The sequence below is a fragment of the Accipiter gentilis genome, chromosome 13 (genome assembly GCF_929443795.1).
Source record: "Accipiter gentilis chromosome 13, bAccGen1.1, whole genome shotgun sequence".
In the NCBI taxonomy this organism is placed as follows: domain Eukaryota; kingdom Metazoa; phylum Chordata; class Aves; order Accipitriformes; family Accipitridae; genus Astur; species Astur gentilis.
Window position 1 is genome coordinate 26,880,141 of NC_064892.1, and position 23,349 is coordinate 26,903,489.

A 23,349-nucleotide genomic window follows, 5' to 3' on the forward strand; every position below is an offset into this window, starting at 1 on the left:
ACAGGAGTGTAATTCTCCTAAAGTCTCTGGGCAATCACTGGAGTGACAGGAAATTCCACAAGGTGACTCAGAAGTTACAACTAGGTGGGGGATTGAATTACATTCAGCTGGTGTAAGTGAAGGGCATACATACAGTACAGTTGCCCTGGACTGCATGATGAATTGTAGTCCGTTACCTCACAGTAACTTCCATGTCTCAGCCCTTACTAGACAGGGCTGGTTGCATATGTTTTCAGATTCCTACAGATTAATATCTTACATACTAAAGAAAATGTTTAAATCAGTGTGGTAGTTGCTGAATCAGTGCTTGCACTGCACCTTCCCAGCAATTTTTATTACTCTTGCTTTCATATCCATTATTCTGAATGTCAGGGAGCTATTTTTAAGTACTAGCTTAGTTCAGTTTAATAAAAGATATTAAAATATCTGCACCAGAAAAATTAGAAGAATTCCTTATTAAGAATTTTGTTTCATAAAAACAAATGCATATGTAGCTAACTGCATGACTGCTCCAGACAAGATGCATTTTACAGAAGTTACATTTTACAGTCTACACTAGAATAGTGATATAGAAGAAGACAGATGGGACCAGGATTCTGAAAAGTCACAGAAAGTATACAGCTAAAAATTTCAAAGGTCCAATAGAAAACTTGGCTACCCTTTCAACAGTTTTTTAATATGATCACTATTAGTATTAAATTATTGTTTTAACTGAACTTCCTTCCTTTTCAAAATATCTTCTGTTTTCAGCAATAGAATAATCATAATATTTAATTCTTTCATTTATTAGAATGAATTTTTCTGATGATTTTCTATGAAAGGAAATAAAAAACTTAGTTAACTTTCAAAAAGCTGAGGGGTCTAAAGCTCGAATCAGAAACAATATTAAGGGACTAAATTGGTCATTATTGACCCTATTGATGCATAATGGTACAAGAAAACATGCCGAGATGTGAAAAGCTGTGTAAAGCTGTAAACTAAAGGAAGTTTGATACTACTTCCAGTAATGCACACTTTTGCCTTCCCATTCTGTAAACTAGATAAACTTGGAATATTTTGTGAACTATAAATTTAACTGTAAATATCAAAGCATAAATTAGTATTAAAGGATCTTAATCTAAATTACATTTCCCATCATTTCTGAAACAGAAATTTAGAGTCATTAAAAACAGTCTACTTAAGGGTTTCACAAAAATCTTGAGGTTTTCAATTATAAAACAGGTGGGTTTTGTTTGTTTGTTTTATAAATGTATTCTCCATCTTCTCTTCATCTGTAAAAGTAGTTAAAGAAATTTTTAATTTTTTTTTGTTTTTTAAAAGGAAATGTTGTGTAGTGGTTAAGAAAAAAGAAAACTAAACCATCAGAAGAAAGTTCTCAAATTTCCCAAAGTAAACTGACTACCTTGGCAGGGATCCAGATGAGATATTTACTTCACTACTTGTTTATCAGCTAAAAAAGTTGAAAGAGCAAACACAAAAGCAAAAGACAGTCAAAGGTATTTGACTGATGTAAACCACATAAGATATACTCTCTGACATAGTTCTGAGGGACGCTTACAGACTTCAGTAGTTGTTATTAGGGTTACTCTGAACAAGAGAAAGTATGTGACACAGTCTTGACAATCCCGTTCAACCTGCCAAAAATGCAGTTCAATCTTTATCTGTGTGAGCCTTGTAGGAAAGCAGACTATGTTCAGTATTAATAACACTGATGCTGAATAGCAACTTGTGAGACCAGATCTATATTGTGAAGTATTGCTGCCAAACCTATGTCATCTACAAGTGTGAAAAAAAATGACAACCCCAGTTCACACAGCTATTTGGCAGAAAACCGACATCCACGCAGCTATTTGAATGTATATTTAGTTTAGTTTATCTCTTTCAGGGACGCGGCGCAGAAAGGTTAGAAGGAGACCTCTTTGCCAGCATGTGCAATGTCTCCAGCCGCTGGCTCTGGTGATGGAGCTGAGATGAGAGTGTCAGGGTTAACTCCTGCAAATAACCCTCCCCTCACCACCAATAATGGCACATGCGACACTGGGTGTGATACCACAGGATAGACACCCCCCCCCCCCTGCATCTTGAATAAATATTTACTTAGATTTAATAGGATTGTTACTGTATGTTTATGAAATACCAGTTGATTCTCAAGTGTATTTGCCTGGGATTAACAGTGATTCTGGAATCCATTGCTATTTAATGAACACACAAGAACTGCCTTAGATGTAATAAGAAGTTCAGTTTAATAAGATCATGAATTACTTCAACTTGCCAAATGATAAAAATTTACTGAAGATTAACACTGTGTAAGGTACAGATATCTTATTTAGAGGTTAATCCTTAAATTAATATGTTTTTATTCATCCCTTGGTATTTAATTAACTTAAATTATAACAGTTCCAGCGGTCAGATGAATATGTTAATTTATTTTGATTTTAAGTAGAGGTCCATGTAATCTAAGTCCATCCCTTTCCTTTTCTGTGAGTCATTTCAGTAAAGCATTTCAGCAAACAGGGCTTTTTAGAAGCCAAAGTACAGGTTGATCTCAGATTCTAATTTTAAACCTCCAACACACTATTCTTTATTGCTTCTGGCGCCAGCAATTTGGCCATAAGAATTCAAAAGAAAAGCCAAATAGATGAATATTTAAGCAAAGCATCAAAAATTATAAACCTTACACGTGCACCCAATTTTGTGAGTGAAGAAACAGTTCCCGACTGCAAATACATAGAAGAGGGAACAACAGCTGTGCAAAGAGAAATCATATTTCTTGCATGGAAGAGAGATTCACCACCTCCACACCATGACTCTGATAAAATGGGAAAGATTTGCTGAATAAATTAACGGCCGTGACTCCAGAATAAGCTTGGGCCTGAACCATTAGCGCCTATAACATGAACAAGAGACACAGAAGCCAAGAAGCTGGATAAACAATGGCCAGTGCGCAAAGAGCTGGTTCCTGCAAAAACGCTGAACTGGAATTCATCTTTCATAACTTCAGATATCTACAATTATTGACCTGCATTTGAGTTAGTCATCTTTTACTGACAGTAGAGAGAAATGAGCATTTGAGGGTGTGATTCACCTGAACCAGGTCAAATGAATCATGTTCCAGAAGTACCTATTGCTCTCCTTATTAATTCTAAAGTGCTCATTAACTAAGTAACTATAAAGAATCAGGGTAACTAGCTCAGAGCTAGGGAAGATGGGAGGTGAAATGGTAGGGACAACGTTCCTGGGAACTTGTGGACTGTTCTTTTCTTCTACAGGATTGAAAATGTAGAGGTTTGGGATGTTAAGCTTTTTTCTTTTCTTTAACAAAACCTTGAGGTCTAGGTTTTCCAGTTTCCTTGCACGTATAAAGGACTAAATATACAGAAGAAATTCTGAGCCTTGGTTTTGAATCTATTTTGGAAAGGTAAAATTAACTCTCAATGAAGATACCATAAACTTGTATTTCCTGGTTTTCATTAAGATTGTGAAAAGTATTTTTAGCTGTCTTTAACTTAGCAAGTTTTTTACTTTTGTTGTATTTTCCGGAGTACTCTGTTCTCAAATCTTGCCAGTAAACTGGACAAAGGCACTAAAACCCTAAGTAAAAATATCTATATTTTGAGGAAGTACTTTATTTTTGTTCAGCTACAAAAGCTTATGCAAAAGAATGATGTTACCTGACACTGGATTAAAAATAAAAAGTTAAGTTTTATTGATTTATAACAACAAATAAATATCATACCGTGTTGATTCAAAATGGGCAAGGTGGTACAACTCAGCTGACTGATGAAACTCTACTGCAAAACCGCAAGCACCTGTCTCATATGGAATGTGTTCCAGTTTAGGATTATTTAATTGCAGCTAGTGTCCAGGGAAAATACAAATTTTGATCACTTTTGGCAGAAAATTAAATTCAACAGAAGCACACTACCTCTAACAGTAGGGCAGTTTCTTGTTTCTTAAGAAATCTGAGTGGGTTTTCATTAGTTGCTTTCTTTCTCCTCTGTGTTACATATTATCTTCCCACACCTTAAACTACTCATTTATTTTCCTCTTTCTTCTTCCTGTAACTCTTTCTCTCTCTGTCTTTCCATATTTCTGCATATCAGAAAAAGAATCAAGTTTACAATGAGGAAAGCTGCTGTATGGTACTTATCTTTCAAATGTGCTTGTAAAAAGTTTAAATATAAGAATCTTTTGAATAAATGAAGAGCCAGCTACTGTTGTCATGTATACCTGTGAAAAGCTGCAGAAATGTAATAAATATATAATGATCTATAATCCTACTGACATCCAAAGCTATGTGTTTGAAGAATTTAAAGAAATCTTTAGATTTTAAATAGCAATGAAATTTTTAGGCTTTAAATAGTAGCTTATTTTATCTTACTTAAGGAGGTTACAAATCTCCTGAGATCACTGTAAAATAATAGTGAATTAGCGATAGGGTAAGATTTCTTAAAAACAAGAGGAAGGTGGGTTCCCAATTCTCACTGAATGCCTAACCTGTCTTAGAGAGACTTTTCTTGTGTCAAAATTCTAGCAACATATATATTTCTGCTATTCTCCATATACTAAGAACAAATGTGAATGTACACAAAATGAAACACATAACATTAAATATAAAGGAATAAAATTAAACATTAATAATAAAGAATGAATAATCAGACTCTGAATGTAACAAATATGGATATTATCAATAGTTCCAAATAAAGAAGAGGTATCCATAGGCAAAATTCACAACTTTTTAAACTATATATCAATAACTAGGCTTAAACATCTTGTAGGATTTTATTTGCATAGTAAATATCATGAAGCCAGAAAATGTTGAGATAAGATTGATTTCGGAAGTCCAAACTATTTAAATTCTGTTCTTATTTTGAAATAACCATACAATGATAACCAAGATAGATAGTTTTTACTACATGCTTCAAAGTTTTTGATACTTCTGTTAAAAATTTACATTTTTATTATTTGTTTGTTATTGTTTGAAAATTGTAATAAATGTTAAATACAAGTGTTCTGACTTAATATCATAGTGCTTGCTTTGGGGACAGTTGCAAGCTGTAATATATTTTATCATATATTACTATGTGAACTTTCCAGTGTAATTCCCTCTAAATATATGTTTTGAGAATGTCCTTATTTGTTTATTATAAGCCTGAATGCCAAAGAAAAATTATTTATGCTATTATATGGTACTTCCAGTGATTTAAGGATATGCAGTACCAACTTTGCATGATTTTATTTTAATTTTTATGGCCCAATTCAGTAGTGTGCTCTGGCTACTCTATGGTATTCTTGAGAAGCAAAAAGCAGCCACAGCACATTGGCAAGTTAAGCTGGGTTTAAAGCTTCCCTCGCAGCAGTGGCTGTAGTGTTCAATGTAGTTTTCTTTCTCCATTCCTCTCTACTCAATGCACTTTCCCTCAAAACCACCTGCTTTTCCTATGCACCCAGGTATTCCTACCTGGGTACCAGCCAGGTATTTTGGGGTCATAAAACTTTGCATTGAGGAAAGAGGGAAAAGAAAGTAGTACCTGACATAACTCAAGGGTCACATTCAACTTTCTGTGTTTTATAGCAGACACAAATCTTATAAATATTTTAGTCAAACTGTTTTAATTTGCCTTTTTTTGAAATTATTTGCCTGTGGGCAAATACTAAGTCTATAAAAGAAATCAGGCTGAGAATTTGACAGAAATTGATTTCATAGACTATTTTGCAGCTTTTTCATAGAGAAAAATATTGGTCTTTTTTAGGAGTAGCCATGCAAGGGCCACATAATATGATTTCCCACATTAGATGTGCAAAATTTCTACTGTAAGTAAAATATTCCTATGAAAGAGATGTGAAGCTGGTGCTTTCTGAAATTATTATAAAGGTGCAGTATGAACCTTATATGCGTCCAGGGGAAAAAAAAAAAAAAAAGAAAAAAGAAGTTATTTCTTCTTTAAATTAGAAGTAACTTGGGGTAAACATATAGACCTACATTGTCGTTATGTGAACTTTGCTTACAACACCAAAATACCATAGGGGTAAGGGACAGGATCCTCACTTTGAATCAAACTGGTAAAGTAGAAAAGAAATACCACATGCTAAAACTAATCACATACATGAAGTGTAGGAGTATTCATATTAAGCAGTGCACACAAATCCAATATACGCTTCCCTAGGCCACGCAGATTACAGATGTGCGGTAGAAGTCTCATCACAGTATCAGAGCAGACACAATTCCACTTGTGTTTCTGTTGTTCTTAGTCTGTATGTTTGACTCAGAGCCTGGAAGTTTGTTTGGACTGTGTAACTGCCTAGAGATCATGTCCAACATGCAACCTATATGGCCTTTTTTAATGTAAGAACTACATTCATCTGCTCAAGGAAAAAATGGGTCACATCATAATAAAATTCTCTATGAAGAATGTAATTCAAAACTCTGAGAAACAGTCGAGCTGATAGACTACTCTCTAAAAATCCAAGGTGCACATCCCTATAATATTTATCAGACACTGCAATTATATTGTTATATATATAATGAGATATATATATGTACATATATATGTACATTAGATGTACAGTACAATGCATTAACTATATCTAAAGAGCTTCATTTTTTAAATACTGTTTTTCAACTTTATATTTTAGATTGACAGCTTTTGCCTCAGTATTATTATACTTTCCCAAAACAAGCTTTATGATGTTTTATGTAAACAATTTTGTGAATTGTTCTCATACTTGCAGTTTAAAAAAACCAAAACATAAAATGTTTTAAAGCTTTACATTTTCTATACAGTTAAGATACAGATTTATATAGATTACAATCAAATTTTCAGGGACATCAGTTAATGATGTCTGGTTTCTGTACTTATGCATATGCATATGTACATTTATAAACACACACGCGCTACAAATACGTATACAGTCTTGATAATATTAAAAGAAATAATAAAATATGAAGGATTTTTGATGTGTAGTCATATGAACATCCCCACTGATTTATATGAGACTGTTTATGTATAAAAAGCTGGAAGAACATGGTCATAAATTTTAAAAATACATTCACTGATCTTAAATAAAGGTTTTTTTTCTGTGCCACAGTATGACTTGGTTATACTGGGCATATGCTCCTCTCCATTTCATGCTGCAGAGGGGAGCAGATGGAATTAAATATAGCTTGGCATGCAGCACAGGGGCAGCCATGGAGCAGTATTTTTTAGTACCACGCAGGCACTACCAGCTCCATATACATTAGAGATGAAACACAAAAAAAGGGCATGTCACCTTCAGGAAAGGGTAGTAGTCAGGGAACATCTGTTATACATGCAGTGTTCCCTGTAGAAAGAACTGAAACATGATGAAATATGCATCAAAAGTTCCCTATGCACTGAGGTACATTAAGTCCCTTTCAAACCATATGAAGCCCACTTGGGGAAGGGAGGTTATTTGAGTGCGGCAGCTGGAATAGGAGAAAGCAGCAGCAGGGAATGGAAACCAGCTGTTCTGCCATTCTGGAAATCAGGATGGGCAGTAGGTGCGTAGAGGCTGACACACGGCATGCGTATTAGCACTGAGGCACAGAGAGCAAAGTTTCACTGAGCAGTAATTAGTTAATCATGCTGCAGCTCTGCCTCTGAGCAAAGTCCATGTTAAATGCTAAAGACTATCATATTATGTCAGGGATTCTTGTTGTGAAGCACTACATAATCCACGTTCCCTGCGATCCTCTAGCATGGTGAGTTCTTCCCGCGAAAGAAGATGTTGGCAGAAAAAAAGGCTGCCGAACGGCTCGGTGCAAAAGTTCCCTTTTTGTATGCTTTACTCGGGACTAGGCAGTATATCGCATGCTCACATTTAGTTACGGCATCATAAAAAGCAGGGCTAGAGTGGATCCTCTGGCCCCGGGTAGGTTAAAATAAATCTAGGTTGCTGCTGACAAATACGCATTTAACCTGTTTTAAAAACTGCCAGGAAGGGGGATTCTTTAACTTACGTGGGTAGCCTGCTTCAGTGCCTAGCTATCTTTACAAGAAAGTTCTCCCTCACAGGTAACCTAAATAGCCAGCCCAGCAAATTAAACAAAAAGAAAAGGAAAGAAAAAGCAATCGCCATCCTATTTATAACTGCTTTTTATATACACAAAGACTTCTATTGTTTCCCCCCAGACTTTGTTCATTTAAACAAACACAGATTCTAAACAAACATTTCTTTTAAACTTCACCCACAGGCCATGTTTTGTAAGCCTCTATTTTCTGCTGTTATTCTATCTCTTTGTTGATTTTGAATTTGTCCAGATCTTCCTTAAAAATATCCCTACAAACTGAGTACAGCGGCTGTGTCACTAATTAGAGTGTGCTGCAACTCTGGCCCAAATTAAATTATGCCACTTTTCTCCCTCTGGAAACCAGGGCATAGGAGGAAAGTAGTATGTACACAGAAAAAGGGCCAGGAAAAGGACAGACTGGATTTCTGTGTACAGAAAATAGGAGATACTCTTTGTTCCAGAAGAACAAAATACAATTGGTATTACTCCAACTGAAGCACTGCTGAATGGAATAATTAACTCCTGTCTCTTATTTAAGACACTTCTGTTATGTCTTCCCCAGCTGAACATAAAACTATTGATAACTACAGCCCAAGTTCATGTTTCCAGCTAATACACATTAGCTTTACAGTAACTCCATCTGCAGCATATTCCTTCCTTTTGGTAACAAGAATTGGCTACAATGGGATTGTATCAAAACTTGACTAATACCCTTGTTTGTCATATCTGTATTTCTGCTGACTCACTAAGAGGAGATACAATCATACAATGTTGAATTAAAATGAGAAAGAGAGATGTTGTATTTATTTTGTCTCCTTTATATAACTGAATAAACACACAGGCTTTCGTATGTGTATGTTTTTTAAACTAGAATTCTATGTAAGCTTAATTAAAAGAAAATTGTAAATACACCATCCAAGGATGTTTTCAGACACAGACTAAGAGGCAGGAGTAAACTCTCTAGTCCCATTAAAATCGTTTCCATGATATTAAGTTTCCATCCAATATATGAATATATGCCCTAAAATTTTCATTAACAAAAGTAAGCACAGGCAGAGAACATCCATTTACCACCCAGGGAAATGCATAAAGCCTGAAACAATGAAAACTATCTATTTTCTGATTTCCTTGTTTCAAAAGTTGTTGATCTTTCTATGCCCCCACTTTTCTTTCAATTTATAGAAAGAATCTGAAAAGAATAAATGTTAGCGGAAGATAATGATTTTGACATAGAAGGGCCTCATCTTACTGAGAACTGCAAATCCTTCTCTTGCTCTTCTAGTGGGAATAAAGCAAAAAGATAACTTATGGATTCTAAGCCTTCCAAGAACAAACTGCAGTACAATGACTGTGCTCAGCCCCGGGAAAGGCGGTGTCAAAACAGAGAGTACAGAAAGGAAGTAATGAGATTTCCACTAGTGACAGGGGAGGGATATTCTGCTTTGCTGCCTCTAAAGCAAAGCATGAAGAAATAAGCACCAACACCCACAGCACCCAAATGTCGGAATTTGCACTCACGTCTCAGACATGAGACTTATGGTAACAGACATAACAGATCTTAAAGCGCATGTTATGCATTAATTTGCAAATAAGCTTATCAAAGAAAACTCTAAAATTTATTAATGCTTTTATTGGTGCAGCCTCAGTCTTTTAAGGTGTTAGCAATGATATATCTTAATCGATTTGATGGTGAAGCTTCCAATGAAAACAAAATATAGGGCAAAAATATAGACATTTTCCAACCGCTGAATTAATTTGTAATTATAAAATAAGTAGAAATAATGGGGGTGAGAAATGAAATTACCTGAAAAATGTAGCATAATGCACCAAATGGTCCATAGATGAAGCTGTGCTGAATGGCTACAGTCCCCCACAGTGACATGCTTTGCGTGTGTACAGATGCAGAAAGTTCTTTCTGCATGCTTTGAAAGTCAGTTATAGAAATTTCCCCCCTAATTTGTAGCTAAATACATTAATTAAATGTGGGATATGCTATTCACAAAACTTCACTGCTACTAGACACATGATGATAATAATCTGCCAGATGCTGAAACGTGCACCTGGTTAAAAACCTGGTTTGGCAGAGCTCAACTCCAGTTGAAAAGCAGGATACTAGGCAATAACAGGCAGCAATAATAGGCTAAAATACTCTGATGCAAAGCATATTCACTGTCACTTCAGTTGCCAGAATGTTTGCACTGCTTTTCTATTTTGTATCAATGAAGGCAGATAAGTAAGTAGGCGAGGTATGAAGCTGATCCATCCCTTTTTTGTTAGGATCTCACTTCACTTCCTTTCCTGACTTCTTTTAGGACAAACACCTGCTTCCTCAAACTTCTCCTTCCTCACCTGGATAGCCTTCCCTGAAATGCAAAGCTGCCCATATACTTAGGAGAAGAGCCCACTGCAGAGGGAAGCTATGCCTGGGAACGCTCTCCTCTCTAACGACGAAGCACGAAGCAAACTGGACTCTGCTTTGAAGCACACCTGATTATCATTCAACCTGACGTCACCCAGTGTCACTCACAAATCTCGATTCGGTATTGAAATAGCTGAAATGTAAAAAAGTAACCTAAAGTGACTCGTAGACTAGTAGATGGTCTAAAAATAAAACTTAAAACCAGAAAAATGTTCAACGTAACTGCCACAGAGGGAAAAAAGAAATCTTTAATGCTCTGAGTAAATAGAAGTTGGAGTTTTGTCTTTATTTTGCCCAAATCCATCATATAATTTGCTCAAGACTTAATACAGCAACAGATATGTCATGGATTACTGGGTATTAACATGAGAAAGGTTATGACAATCATCTGTACGGCAAAGACAATTGACCTGTATTCCTCTCTCTAGTTCATTAGCTTAGGTTCACAGTGAGAATATTATTCTGATCTCTCACAAAGGGGCATTACAGAACATTTGCATAGCCTTGCTCAGCCTAGGTAAGGAGGAAGTCTTGCAAAAGTGTTACCTAGATCATCTTTAAATGAGTGTTTGAGATCAAGGCACTTAGAACATTTAAAACTTTTATGAGAACTCCTCTGACTAAAAATGAAATATATTAATTTAAAAGTTTAATATCAATAGAAGTTTCAATATTACCATTCAACAAGGACTTCATAAGAAGGATGATAGCAATAATAATGCTGCTAATTTTCTTAAATTTAGAAGTACTGTTTCGCTGAACAAGGTGCTCACAGCAGAAAAGTAGCAAGGAAGTACTGGCAGTGGCTTAAATGTCATAATGAACTTGTTAGACACACTGGAGTGGACATTGAGCAAGTCTAAATATGGCCTTATTCTTCTTAAAAGCCTGCAGTTCCACACACATTTTTAGTCTTAAATTAAAAATCCCACTATTAGAATGAGGCCAAAATCAAATATCTCCAGGGCGTTGATAACAAATTTGGTCAATCAGAAGCAGTTACAGAATAGATAAGTTAGTCTTTGACCTATGTTAGTCTTCATCTAGGATCACACATGTGCTTGCATAAAAAGCACAGGAACCAAAAAGAAGGAGAGAGAAAAATACACGGAAAAGCACAAATGAAAGGGGAAAAAATAAATCTCATTTTGTGTGGGATTCGCCTAACCATTTCCAGAATTTACAGTTCTAGAAACAGTTACTACTAAGTCATACTAAGAAAAGGAAATAGAGTCCCAATACAATTAAGTTACTCTTGTAGCTTGCCTGGGTATCAATTAATCAGGTGAAAGTGAAGAATGATTATTGCGTGCAAGTCCTGACATACAACAGCAAGTTAGCATCTTACCTGACCGTGTTAGGGGTAAGCGAGTTGGAAGGGACGATAGTCCTGGACAGAAAGACTCTTAGGTGGCGTCAGAACAAGTAGTGCCGTCTGACAGCTAGTCACATTCTGGGCACAGAGAGAATGTGCTAGGAGATGTTCTGTCCAGGGGAAAAAACCTACGGGAGGAAGCAATGTTGAACAAAATATTTCACAGGTTGTGTCAGCTCTGGGGGGGACTCCCAGCCTCCACCACTTTCTCAGTGGAGGTCATCACCAGCTCTGAGAACTTTGAAAAGAAATATTTCTTCCCAATATTCTTTTTCCATTATCTCATTAAGCTGATGTACTCATAAAAGAACACATCATCCCCAATGGCATGGAAAGCGTTGGTGATGATGTCAGACAGCAGAAATTTGCTTGATGAACTTTCTGCACTTATCAGTCTAGACTGATTCTCAGTCAGTTAAACAGAACGGATTTTAATTATCCTACAGGCTCAGGCAAGATTATGGCAAGAAAATCAATAGATAGTTCAGAAAAAATCTTCGTAAAAAATTCTGATAGTTTCTGCTCTGCTGGAGATGGATAATGCAGGACACTCGATTTCGGGGATCATTCTTGTTTAGAAATTGAGAATGTAAATGTAGAAGTTACTACAGACTCGTTCTGTGAATGTGTTAGGTGGACAAACTCAAGAGTTAACAGTATTCATAGAGGCTCTGTAACACCAATACAGTTTTTATTCCTAAAACTGTTGCATGCAGGACTGCATCAGCTGTGATGCAAATGTAGTTTTGTTGTGACAATGAAGAAGGAAGTATTATATTTCTAAGTTATATCTCATATCTCTTCCCCCCCCGAGGATACATTACAGTCCTTTTATTCTAGCCATCTATATCCCAGATTAAAAAGGTGCTGTTTTACAGAGAAGCCTGGTGAGCAATACAGGTCCTAGAGGAGTCTCTGACACCAACGCTAAAGAAGAGTTTTCTTTTACCCTTCCTCCAAGGAGGTGCCTCCACTTTTTGTTTATTCTCAGGATCCGTGCTACTGTTCAGGAGGCAAGAGCACATGCAGAAATGCCCCCTCTGTGGGATGCAGGTGTGAACGGGAAGGGCACGTGTCGAAAGAAAGATGCAATGCACAGTGATAAAGCAAACCTCAACACAAAGCTACCGAATTTGGAGATACTTAATCCCTTGGATATTTTTGACAATGACATGAAAATGTAGATTTATGTTAAAGCAAGAAAACACAGACAGCAAAAAAAAAAACAAATGAAAAAAGGAAGGAAAAATTCCTGGGAAAATCTAACAACGTCAATGATTTATGAGTAACTACAGAAACGTCCATAACTCTATTGTTTTACTGATTATAAAGTAAACATATCCAGGATTCACTAAGAAAAGTATAAAATGTACATATTGTTGTTGTACTGCTTCCTTGCAGGTATCATTTATGGTTTACGATATAATTTTCAGTTTTGGGTATCTCTTCAGGAAATACAGATTATTGCTGTTATGCTTAAACCATACCAAACAAAATGATTATTCTGTTATTTATATATCAAATGTGAATAATATATGCTACTTCAGATGAAATAAACAGGTAACTTGACAGCTGTATTCAAAATTATTAATTCTTGTAAGTCTTCTAAGTAGGGTGATCTCAAACTGTCCAAACTAGTGACAGGGTTTAAAGTCTCAGCAGCAGAAGTGAAAAAAGAGAGGTAAACAAAACAAATCTATCTAAAACCATTCTGTCGAAAGAGTAGCAGGCATATGGAACAAGCTGCTTAGTAAGACAGCTGATTCAGATAGCATAAGTAAGCTTAAGAGACAGCTAGATATTTTTATGCAGAAAGTGGCTGGGAATTCACAGCAAGAGAATATATGGTTGAGATAACTAAAACGGGACATGCTTATTTTAACACAAGACTTACTGTCCCGATAACTTTTATAGGGTTGGGCTTTTTTTCCCCTTTCTTTCTATTAAGGCCAAGTGTAGAGCTTTCATAAGCATTTCATAATTATATCTAATTTGCATTATCTTTCCCACTTGTGTGAATGCTTAAAATCACCACCAGACAAAACTTGCTATCTGGAGATATTTTCCTTGAAATCAAGTATTTTAATAGTAAACTTACTGAGGTTTACCATCCACTGTTTTTACTATTTTAATGCAAATCATAAAATAAGCTTGATTGCCTCCCATCCCATGCTGAAACCAGATGTTTTGTCTACAAAAATTATTTTTTTCATAAAATTTCTTACTTCTCTGTTACTGATAGAAGCACAATTGCTGTAGTGATACTGACACAATTTTTGTCTCAATATGACCATTTCATTTTCAAGCTGTGTAGGCTAGAGCTGCTCAAAACTGTAGTTAAACTACTGGTACCACTAGCATTCTTATTACTGCCACGGGTAGAACTGGACCCGTGACAATAGTGTTTGGAATTACATACAGAGGATGTCAAACTCAAACTTAACTCTTTTTAAAATTAGGAGTCTCAAGTCAAGATCCTGAATTCACAGTTAATCCTGCTCATTTTTTAAAAAAATGCCAGAAAATCTAATAATTAGCACTGTTCTAAAAGCAGAAGTTAAACTATTTTAAATATCTTTAAACAACAATAGTCAAGCCTAAAACTTTGCTACAAAATAGTGAATTCCCATCCCTGCGCACAACCCAGAATGATGACAGAACCACAACTTCTGATACTGCTTCAGGCTCTGCCGTAGACAATTGTTTCTAGCAAGCTGCCCATCTCCTTTTCCCAGAAAACAATTTTTCTCTAAAGAAAATGCAATCCTTTTTCTATCCTAATCACATATATCGTATTTCTCACCCTCCTTCAACTTGGCTTATGAGTAGAGAAAGCAATTTTGTTTATCTTCTCTCCAACAGAAAAGTTACTTTGGACTAAGAGCCCTAATCGTAGGAAGCTCAATGACAAGCGACCATTGATTTCATTGGGAACACCACATTGCACCACATTTGTTACTGCGATGATCTGTAACCCCATAAGGTGCTCGCCGCAGGTTCAGTTTTCATAATATGCCAATGATTTTATTACGGCACACTTGAGAGGGAAGAGTTCATACAAGCAAACAAATGGCTATCATTACCATCTGTAATTATATTTGGGGGGAAAAAAGAAAAGAAAAAGAAAAAAAAAGTACTTTATCTCTCTCTCTATCCTCATTCTTTTTTTTTTTTTTTTCTCTCAGTAAGAAAATTCACATAAGTACCCACTGCTGCAGCTCAGTGGCTGACAGTACTTAGCATTCACAGTTCAATATATGTTTAATAAGAATGTGAGGAATTCATATGAGCCACTGGAAGAAGATGTTTCTTGATGAATAGGGTCCCTCATCTAGATATAATGACAAGTGCAAACCTCCATATAATTCTTTGCATTACGACGAAAATAAGCAACAGGAATGGTTGGCTTAATCTGCTTACTAGAATTTTTATATTTTGACCAGTATGGAGCTTGATGTTGCTGGACAAACTGCAATATTATGATCTCTGGCCATACAGTCCTTTTCTAAAAAAACACACATTTTAAATTTGAGTAGTAAATAATTTTCCTAATGAAACTTTTAAAATTTTAGAAGTCTTTGATGGCTGTACTTGATAGATAGAAATCCAGAGATATTGTCTTTTTCTTACACAAAACTGAAAAAATTAAACATACACTCAAACAGCTTCTTAAAAAAAAAAAAAAAAAGTCCAGTACTGCATCTTTATACAGATCAATGTCCAATTATAAGCAGAGAGTTGCTGTGGCAAAAGGTCAGGAAAAAATAATCTTTCTGGCATTTATTACTTGGAAAATAAGGTCATATATGAGGTCAACCTTCAAATATATACAGAATAAATTATACTGCAGCATTCTAAATATTCTACACAGCAAAAATTATATTGCAGTCTCAACATAATCAGAAAAATGAAGTTGAACATGTATTTTCTGATGACAGTACTACAGATCACACTAGGCTAAGAGGCAAAAACCCTAGGTCCAATTAATCAACAATTAATAAAAATCTTTTAATGTATTTCTGCTTAATTATAAATATAGCTTCTCATTTAGGCTGGCTTATTTAGTAATGTTTTAAATGCCTTTAACACTGAATCGTCTTCCCCACAACAAACTGAAATAATAGCAAACATACAACACACTTTAAAATAATTCAGTGGCGCACTTCCTTATTGCTTACAGCCTAGAAGCAAAACACAAACACACGCAATGCTGGAGTACTCAGTCCCTCTGATGCTTTTAAAAGAGTGTCTGAAATAAAAGACCTCGTAATTAGATAAAAGTCATCTGGAAAAAAAATGAATTAGATGCAGAGTATGTATGAGGAAATAAACATGCTTGTTTGTCAGAATGAATGCTTGCAGAGAGCACTGTCATTGTCCCGATAGAAGTCATTTTAGCTGTTTCACAGACACTCATCTTTGGTACCTCCACAGGATGTGAATGAAATTATACTGAAAATCAGATTATGTTATTATTTGACACTTCTCACGCTACTATTAATTGTGAAATCAACATTACAAATAGGAAAATACATCCATGAAATGAAAACATCTTCTGATCCATTTTTACTCTTGTCTGTTATCCCAAGCCTCTTTTCTTTCCCTCTTCTCCAAACTACATGAGGAATGTAAATGACTGGTGTTCTTTTATCTGTTGTAGTCGCGTCTAGTTCGAATTTCCAAATCACGCTTTGGCAGAAGGACTGTATGTAATATATCACAGGCAATGCCAGTGGTGATAAAGTATATTCTAATCATTTTAGATAAGTACTAATTTTTTTCTTTTTTTTTTTTTTTTTTTTAAATCTACTTTGGATACTTGCGGTTTCATTTCATGTTCGTTCTGAAAGACACTGAGCATTCTTTGCTCTGGGCTAGCTACGAGATTTACTGTTTTCTCTGATAGTATTATCAGCGGGCTATTCCACCCTGATAAATCGCAACTGCAATACTAATAGGTTTATAATGACGGCTTAAACTTTTGTAAGCATTGGAGGCTTCACTCACCTTGTTCAAGTGGCTGGCTTTTAGTTGAAGTAGTTTTCATCTTGAGTGCCTCCCTAACAGACATGTCACAGCAGGAGCCTTTGTTAGTGTCTTGGTCACTGTCAGCCTGATCACTGTCCCCATGCCCGCTGTCCCTCAAGCTGGCTCTTTCTGGATCCTTGAACGTGGAGCTACTGAAATACATATTAAAATAAAAAAGGAAAAAAAAAAAGAAAAAGAGAGAGAGTTGTATTTACTTGTTCTAAGTTGAATTGTACTCTCTGGCAAAGCAATTTTGACAAGAATGCAAATGGGGAAGCCGAGAAAGTTATTTAATAGGCCTTACCTTTGAACAAACTGCTGCCTGCTGCCCATGTAATTGGGCTCTGCGGGAAAATTGTCTGTCTGTGAAAGAGAAGGAAAAAAATACGTATAGTTGTACACTGGACAAATCTCCTGCAGAGCAACAAGATTTCCTAGAGGAGAAATGATTAATAATTCAAAAATTCCCTTAATCTTCAGATTTGTACATTTTAATTAAATTGGAAAATGCTGGCATGTAATTATGTGCTCAGAACAATTAAATGATTCCGGTCCACAAATTACCTGCTAAAGTAAACAATGAGGCTCCAATAAGTGGCATTCTCTGTTAGTAACCTGACAGATGACACTGTTTATGTTTTTTCATTAGTTAGATATTAAGACTGATGGTTATTGAAAACGAGAGAAAAAATTACTTTTGCATATTACAAAAGTGAATTATTCAATAATACTAATTTTTAATCATAATTACATCATCTACTGGGATTCTGAAGCCCTTACTTCTGTAATACAATTTCATATATTGCTATATAACTCTTGAATTGAAAAAAAAAAGAAAAAAGAAAAAAATCAAGAAAATTTATGGCTGATTAGCTCTGGCGTTTTTAAATGCTACTGGAAAGGTGCAAGTATGAAAATATTTGGATTTTCTCTCTTTAATTTTCATCAGTATTAATAGCTATGTCAGAATAATGAGAACCGCACATGCAAACAGGAACATTAAATGACTGTTGTAGACAAGTAGTTTTTGAAAGAAGATACTTTCATTAAGTCTGTCATGAGTATATTTTTAGCAGCATGAGCTAAGTAACTGTAGAAGCAGAAGTATTTACAGCATCCAGACCAACATGGAGTCCTGCCAAAGGGAACTGAATTCCCCTTGTATCATCAGCTGAAGTTCTTTGGGAGAAAGAGAGACTGCATCTTTCACAAAACTCCATATACTGTACATTCACACACGTCACTTCTTCTTGCAGCTGACCTAGCGACAGAGCTTCTACTGTTTTCTGCATCACTTCATATCACACCACTACGCTTCGCAGCAGCTATGAGTTTTGCAACGGCGTCTAGCGTATCAGTATCGGTAACACAGGCAGCGCTCAATTAATGGAGCAGAAGGCCCAAGGTAACGTTTAATGTCGCACAACAAGTGTTTACGCAAGTGACTGGTCTCTTAGATATTTGGTTTTGCCTGCTGCTCCCCGGTCTCTATTTTTAGCTTTGTTTTGGGTTTATACGTAGGGGTAATTAGAAATATTTGCTGCTGCTTCTTCTATGGTTGGAATACTGGAGCTTGGAAAAGATGCATGAAGTTACACCTGAAATTTAACAGTCACGGCTGTTTGCAACAGGAAATAGGTAGCCACCATGCCACCCTCAAGGTGCATGTGAAATAGATGTGCTTATATACCATGGATATCTTGTGTCATTTACGGAAGGGACGGAACATAAAGAGTTATCTTCTGTTCGGCATGTATGAAGTCAATTTACGCTGTACTTTCTTTTTGTTTCTAGTTAAATCTTTTGGTTCAAAAATTAGGATCATAGCACACATTGTGTTCACATTTTGAAGCTGTTTCTAATTTAAGCCGTAGCATACGTAGCATTGTATGTGTCATGACAAAAATAATCTTATGTTTTGTCAGTGAATTTTCTTTGATGATAAACTGTACGATAGAATGAGTTTTTACTCGTCTGTTTTCAAAATATAGCATAAAGCACCTATACTTACAATTCAGAATGATTTTTAATCATATAAAAATTGCACATAATTTTGAAATCTGGATGTTTATGTCCAACTAGAGACTTGCTCTTCAGCAGTATTATTAAAAGATGGGCTTATGAAAGTTCTTAAATATGGCCTAAGAAATGCAAACAATATGCTATATTACAGAAGGAGAATTGTGAAGGTCTGGGACATCAACCTCAGTCTTGTATCACTGCTTTTCCAAGTCAGTGCTTCAGAAGCTGATTTCAGCTACAGGTATCCAAACCTTTTAAAATCTGGCCACTTCAATTAGGGGGCGGTTTAGTGCTTTGCACTTAAAACCAGACAAGATCCTGGGTTTCATACATGCAATTAGAAAACCAGACAAGATCCTGGTTTTCATACATGCAATTAGAATAAAAGCTTGTCTTAACTTTTAACGTGTTCCAAGTTATGGAAACAAATATTGAAAACAAAATAAAAGGACGAAATGGAGGCATAAAGATAAATACTTCAGCATTCTTGTATGTAATCTCTTAAATATAGCACATCATATTTTGGAAGCAGCCTTAATTCTTCCATTTATTCTTTTCTTGTTGCAAATTGTAAACTAGTATCAATTCTGTGTGCAGCAAATCTACCTCATATATATACTCATATAATCATTATGACACTCACAGAGCCCAAGACTTCTCAATCCAAATAAACTACTACAATTGCAGAACTCGTCTATTTTCTAGGTCTAATATCTCAACTATAGATGCCCAGGAAAACTGACCTTATGCTTTTACTTATGTAAGACATCTGCCTCCTCCTAAACACAGCTGCTACTAGAATCAACATTTCCATTTTTCATGTCATTGTCAGGCAAAATGCCTGCTATGAAATGCCTTTTCATCAATTCTCTGCCATTAGAAAAGTCGGACTTTTGCCCTGGAATTAATTATAGCACCTCCTTAAAGATGGTGCTAAGACCTTATCTATAAGCTGGATCACAGTAAGAACTTGTCATACTTTTTGTTTCTGCTTTTTCATAGCAAAAAAAGCATTTCACACACCCTGGACTAGACAAGATATAAATTTTAAAATAGACGTTATGACTACATCTTAGCTGCCATCCTAAAAATGGGAGCTGCTTCTGAGAAATTCTGTATTTATGGTAATCATTAATGACCTCTAACTCAATAATAATTTGACCAATTTTCTTCACGTTGTATTTTTCAGCAATACAAACAGTTGGGTGCCATGTTACAGTGAGTTCATTGCTGCAAAAGAACAAATGTAAATAATACTTGATAACCATATACAGCCACAGAGCTTGGAGTTGAATTCTTTTCCTTCTGCTCTAAAAGCATTAGACCTTTTCCTATGAACTATGAAAGTATGAAGCTCATGTTGAGCTGTAACAGGGAACTCCGAGATACAGGCAGCAAAGAGAGAATTCCTTCATGTATGATAATATCTACACAAAAATTGGGATAATAAACATTTAATTTTAAGGCTAGGCAGTTTAGAGGAATCTTAGAAAGGTAAGCATCCACTTCACAATGGATTACAGAGAGAGGTATGAATGTCTAACTCCCTTAACCACTTTTTTTTTTAAATCCCAGTTGAAATGAGAGGTCATATACTTAAAATTTTTACACTTTAACATCTATGGAAGTCATATTACACATTTCAGCTCATGCATTAATCATACCTCTTTGCACTGCATAGCTGTAACTCTAAGAAATGAGTGCTACTTTAAAATCTATCAACAGCAAATTAACTCTTTGTTCTTCTCCAGGTATGCAGCCCTTTCTAGGAAACCTGAACCGACATGCCTCTCTGTTTGCCTCCAGTTTTAAGGTAGGTTTCAGTTCACCCGCAGATAACCATCTAAAAGCTAGTCATCTCCTCTAAGCTAATCAGCTAAGCTCCCTCTATAAGCATTAGAGACATACAAGATACTTCATCCTATTTGGGGCACCTAGCTTTGCGTACGTACTGCTACTGGAAATTACTTTCACTAATAACCATAGGGGAATCTAAATGACGAGCAAGATGTCCAGTGTAACAGCTAAAGCTAAGTAAGATGCATCACATCGGAAGTGAATTACATGGAATTACAATCTCCTGATAAATAACCAAAAATTACTCAAATGCCAGCACCGTTAGCCTCCTGAAGAACCAAATAAAATGAGCTCCACCCTTAGTCCCTCCCTAAGAAAACTCCCAGAAACAATCCATCTCTATAAGTCACCAGAGTTAAAGAGTAAAGACACGTTTTCTGTCTCTGTGATTCAAGGCTGAGGGCTGGAGTATCACCTAGGTTACCAACTACTAATACGCAAGTTCTTCAGTAGGAAGAAAACATACTGGGACAAATGATCTCTAAAACTAAAGCAAAAAGCAGAACCGTCCACTGCCCTGGTTAGATACCAGAGAATTAAAGTCTGTGATGTCAACCTAACCGTCCATAGCTCCCCTGGAGAAGAGGTCCTGGTTTTATGGCTCATTTTCACAGATTAGTGGAACCAGTTCATTTCCAGTGAGAGTATACTGTTAAACTGTTCAACCGATATGCTTTTTCACAGTTGCTACAATGGCCCTTTAAAAATATTTTTTCCATCTACCTGTCCTAATATGTGACCCTAGAGTAAATTTGAAATTTCAGGAACACTGCCATTACTGCGATGTTGCAGAAAAATTCCTGAGGATTTCTGTACAGACGTTTAATACAGCTTTCTCAGAAGGATGAAGCTCATAAAAAAAATTACATTTTGAAAGAGATCAAAACACATATAAACCTTTCAAAAGCTACCAAAATTTAAAAAAAGAGGGTTACTACCTTTCAGAAAATATCTTACAGTTTGATTATGTTACCTTTTTCATCGGGGAGTTGAAGAGGAGGAAAGTAAAAGAAAAAGCAAATTAAACTTGTGCAAAATATACTTTTCCTGGTATGGAGTTTCAGATGTGGCAATATAATTGCTACAGCCTAGTAATGTGACTTGAAGAATCATTTACTGGCCAGTGTTTGCATGAACAACATGTAGAACATCTTTCAAGTGCTATCGTCAACTGTCTATAAAACCACTCATTCTATCACACGTGCTAGGGCTTGCATATTAAGACCACGCAGGGGTCTAGATAAACTACACCATATGAATTTGGAATACTGAATTTTATAAATTCAAAATAAAACCATTCAGAGGTTTGAAAGTCAACTGTTAAGGTTCTACTAATTAATTCTAGAATGGCTATGATTTCCAAAAGATTCATTTAGAGAAAGGAAAATTTAAAATTATGGCCAAGAACAGAGTATCAGAAACAAATTCCTCATAGGATCTATTAACCTTAAATAATCTCATAGAAGAAAAAAAAAAAAAAAAAAAAGTGAAACCTTCATCACTGGAAACACTTTCAACCAGCCTGGGCAAAGAATTACACAGTGAATTATGGGGAATATTTTTAGCGATGGGCTACATTAATCTTTCTTCCTTTTTTTTTTTTTTCCCCCATAAGTTCATGTTCACAAGGTATATGCATTTACTTCTGTTGAAATGTTTTGATATTTTTATAAATAAAAAGGAATTCCACTGTGGCTCTGCACACATACACATTTTTTCAAAAACAGTCAGGATGAAAATTACAGCCCCATATTAATTAATCAGATTTCAGGGATTCTACTACTGCTCAGTAAGACAACAGTAGAGGACTTCACAAGGCTTCTACTTTCAAGAATTCCTATAAAAAGTAGGCTGTTTATTAAAAATTAGAGGTTCCTAGCTATTTTCCTTTTTTTTTCTTTTCTTTTTAATCAAAATAGTCGTTACACCACAATTCTGAAGGTTTCTAGCAATCTTTGGTGTATTCCATACTGTTTGAATAAAATCAGAGAAAAACAAAAGACAAAGTTTTCAATTCAACAGGTATCTCTCCTAAAAAAACCAGAAATCCTAAAATCAACATGACTACAAAGAGAAAGATGAAGAAAATGAGAGAAAGAAGGGGGGGGGGGGGGAGAAAGAAATGCAATATTTAAGTATTCTTGACAAATTATGTCCAGAAATAATTGTCATATTAGGGAAAGATGTATTCTAAAATATAAAAAAAAAAGGACTTAGACGTTAGTCAGATTTATGAATATTAGACTACTAGAATATTCATGATTTTTTCTCAGAATTACAAGAACAAGTATCACATTTTCAGAAATGATTCAATGCAACTCCATTTTATGTAGGTGTTCATACCTGGAACTATAATAAAGCCAAATGTCTTTGCTGACTCTAACTTCTTCTTAATTAAACATTAAATGCAAAAATGAAATGAAACATATCTCCCCTTTATCAGACTGCCACTTAATATCTAACTCAAGCATCTTCTGTGACTTTTCTTAAAAAGTTTAATTCCAAGTATTCACCCTTGTTTCACAGCCATGAAACAAAGATCTTATATAATGGCAATCACTTTTGAAGACAAAAGACTTGTATTCTGCCAAATCTAGTTTTGAAAGAGCAGACAAT

At 35.5% G+C, this 23,349-nt stretch overlaps 1 protein-coding gene across 6 annotated transcripts in view; it reads right to left on the reverse strand.

Moving 5' to 3' along the window:
* Positions 1 to 23,349, reverse strand: part of PCDH17 (protocadherin 17) — an 86,615-nt gene that overhangs the window by 41,814 nt on the left and 21,452 nt on the right. For 4 of the 6 annotated variants that reach the window (XM_049815705.1, XM_049815703.1, XM_049815706.1 and 1 more), the window contains exons 2-3: positions 17,159 to 17,217; positions 16,834 to 17,006 (exon numbers count right to left, since the gene is read on the reverse strand). In XM_049815705.1, the coding sequence (XP_049671662.1) occupies positions 16,834 to 17,006; positions 17,159 to 17,217 (232 nt within the window). Of the gene's footprint in view, positions 1 to 16,833; positions 17,007 to 17,158; positions 17,218 to 23,349 lie in introns of those variants that run through there. The other 2 variants (XM_049815704.1, XM_049815708.1) reach the window with 2 other exon arrangements.